At 53.8% G+C, this 3,304-nt stretch overlaps 1 protein-coding gene across 1 annotated transcript in view; it reads right to left on the minus strand.

Moving 5' to 3' along the window:
• CCNF (cyclin F) overlaps nt 1-3,304 on the minus strand; it is a 23,231-nt gene that overhangs the window by 11,043 nt on the left and 8,884 nt on the right. The window contains 2 exon segments of the mRNA XM_077762777.1: nt 463-614; nt 3,014-3,091. Of these exon segments, the coding sequence (XP_077618903.1) occupies nt 463-614; nt 3,014-3,091 (230 nt within the window).

Consider the following 3,304-nt stretch of genomic DNA (forward strand, 5'->3'; position numbering starts at 1 on the left):
CAGAGAGAGAGGGAGTCACAGACTCTGAAACAGGCTCCAGGCTCCGAGCTGGCAGTCAGCACAGAGCCCGACGCGGGGCTCAAACCCACGAACTGCGAGATCATGACCCAAGCGAAAGTCAGACGCTTAACCGACTAAGCCACCCAGGCGCCCCGAATCCCATCACTTTAGAAAGACTTTAGAAACTAAACATGGCTTTGTACATTATGACGCTCACAAAGAACGCTGGAGCACACACATTCCCGGAGACATGTGCTCTTCAAAGCCCCAGATAACTAAGGCGCGGCTGGTGTTAGAAAACCACACACACACACACACACACACACACACACACAATGGGGGTTCTGGGGGGTGGACCACACAGGGGGCCCGGTGAACACAACGGACGGCCCCCCTCTCCCGGGCACCCGGCAGTCACTCTGCCCCCCACTCCAAGCAGACACTCTCCCTAGGGGTCCTCACCTCATCGTGTCGCTGAGTCCCTTCTGCACGGAGAAGACCCGCTGCTTGCTGATGGCGCGGGAGGCCTGGAAGAGCTGGCGCACGATTCCGTCGGAGACCTTCCCTTCCAGCCCCAGCTGGCTCCCATTCGCGCAGGCTTTGGCCAACGACAGCTGCGGGACAGACACGCGCGTGAGCACGAGCCCGCGGGGGGAGGTGTGTGGCTGCGCAGCAGTGCTTACACCTTCTCGGCCCCCCCCAGAAGCAGCACGGCCCAGGTCTTGACTATTCTTTCAGAAATAAATGATATATAGTGTGATAGCATGCCTTAAAGAGAACAAAACGTGCACAACGGAGTCAGCACAGCGCAGTAGCCAAAGATGTTTGGAAGCTCAGTGACCTGGGTTTCATGTGTTTTTTGTTTTGTTTCTCAAGTTTATTTATTTTGACAGAGACAGAGAGAGAGAGAGAGCGAGCGAGAGAGCGAGCGAGCGAGCATGAGCACATGCAGGGGAGGGGCAGAGAAAATCCTAAGCAGGCTCCACCCCGTTAGCACAGAGCCCAATGCAGGCTTCAATCTCATTAACTGTGAGATCATGACCTGAGCGGAAATCAAGAGTTAGATGCTTAACCGACTTAGCTACCCAGATGCCCTTCAGATGACCTGGCTTTAAAACCTGGGTTTGTGTGACATCACAGGCAAAGCGGGGAAAATGCTCTGTGCCTCAGTTTCCCTTCTCATGAAGGGCCTAATGGCACCTGCTTAGGGAGACGGTTGTGTGGGTTAACTGAGTGGTGATGACCACGGTGCACATGCCCACTGACATCCCCTAGGCCCCCGAGACTAACTAGCAGCCATTTCTAGACGCTTTCCTTCCGGATGTTTCTACACATTTATAACTGTGTGCATTCCGGACCAGAGCACATGCACACTTATCCCCTGTGCTCCACTAATAACAACAAGCTCCTCACAACACAAAACACCTGGAAGCATGTTCACGTTTTGTGTGTCTTCCTGGCGCATGTTCACTACTTTGTGCAGCAGCTCTGGGCAGCTGTCAGCGCACACGCCTGCCTGTGCAGGGCGGCTGTGGGAAGTCTCTTGCTTCTCCTGCCCCAGGATTTCCTGAAAGGGCTGCACCAACTTCAGGCCAGCTAAGAGAACGTTGTTCTAGCACATCTCTGCTAGCAGAAACTGCTGTCGTTAAAAATGTGTACTTTCAGAAGTTAATCCCTACACACTCAACATGCACAGAAAAAAAGATACAGGTACACCTATCATTTGCTAATGTGAACAGCCACAATCTCGTTTGACTGCCCTGGGTTTTGACCAGCTGTTTCTTTTTTTGAGAGAGAAAGAGAGAGAGAGAGAGAGAGCGCGCGAGAGCACGCGCGCGCGCAAGTGAGTGAGCAGCAGAGAGAAAGGGAGAGAGAGAGAGAATCCCATGCAGGCTCCACATTGTCAGCACAGAGCCTGATGCGGGGCTCATATTCACGAACCATGAGATCATGACCTGAGCTGAAGTCAGATGCTTAATGGACTGAGCCGCTCAGGTGCCCCTGACCAGCTGTCTCTATTTCCTCTTTTCTGGGATTGTATGGAAACCCTTTGAACATTTACTGGAATATTACTGACTAGTTTGAGCTTCTAAGAAAGCCACACGATTCACTGTCGTATTTACTATCAATCTGTGATCTGCGTCCGACGTAACCATTACAGTGCTCTGTCGCACGTCAGGCTGGGCCATCTACCACTCTGTGATCTCTTCCCTCTAGCTTTTAAGGGCAGATGGTTCTCAAACGTTGACTTGGGGGGTGACGAGAGTTTGAGTTTCTACCTGCTTGGCAAGGGGGACTTTCTCTGATTTGTCCAAAACAACAATTCTTTATAGCCGCACTGGGAGAGTACCTGGGGGACACCAACTGCAAGTCCCCCATGTCCTGGTTCTAACACTGGATGACACGGTGAGCAGGTCAAGCGACAAGAACAGATCTTCCACACACCCATCTGCTCCAAGGAGACCCCCACCTGTCACCACAGTGCTGTCCCTACTGGACTTAGGGAGAGACAGGAATGCTAACAGCAGACACAGTGGCCCACACTTAAGAACGAAGGGGCTGGGGGTGCCTGGGTGGCTCAGTCGGTTAAACGTCCGACTTCGGCTCAGGTCATGATCTCACGGTTCGTGGGTTCGAGCCCCACGTCAGGCTCTGTGCTGACAGCTCAGAGCCTGGAGCCTGTTTCCGATTCTGTGTCTCCCTCTCTCTCTGACCCTCCCCTGCTCATGCTCTCTCTCAGAAATAAATTTAAAAAAATTAAAAAAAAAAAAAAAAAAAAAGAATGAAGGGCTGGATGGCCGGCTTAGGGGCAGTGGGCTTGGAGGTGACAGGTGACAGGTGGAGACAAAGGAAACACTTCCAGGCTTTCCTCCCCGCGCTCCCCAGAGCCAAAGTCTCGTAAGATCTGGTGCCAGCGCTCGGCCAGTCTTCCTGCCTACATACGGGAGCCCGGCAGTCTTGTTTCCGTGGTCCCCATGGGAGGAGGCGTAAGACAGACCAGCTCCTGCCTCACCTGTGCTTCCCAGCATCCTTTGGCAGCGTAGTCCCTGAGTTTCCGGAAGCTGTGGAGGCATCGTCCAGGATCTGACATCTGTCAACGGGAGAAAATCACCCTGATTCTAGACAGCTGTCTCTCTGGAGAAACCGGAAGCAACCCACGGGGTTCTTACACATTCCTCCCGACACCCCAGGGGCCCACGGCTTTCTGTCCAGCCCCTCATCCCCCAAGGGACCGTGGTTGCTGGGGGCAGGCGTGGGAGCAGCCCGCCCACCTGCGGCTCCTGGCACCCTGGGAGCTGCCCCA

This window comes from Crocuta crocuta, unplaced genomic scaffold (genome assembly GCF_008692635.1).
Source record: "Crocuta crocuta isolate KB4526 unplaced genomic scaffold, BGI_CrCroc_1.0 scaffold234, whole genome shotgun sequence".
Classification (NCBI taxonomy): Eukaryota; Metazoa; Chordata; class Mammalia; order Carnivora; family Hyaenidae; genus Crocuta; species Crocuta crocuta.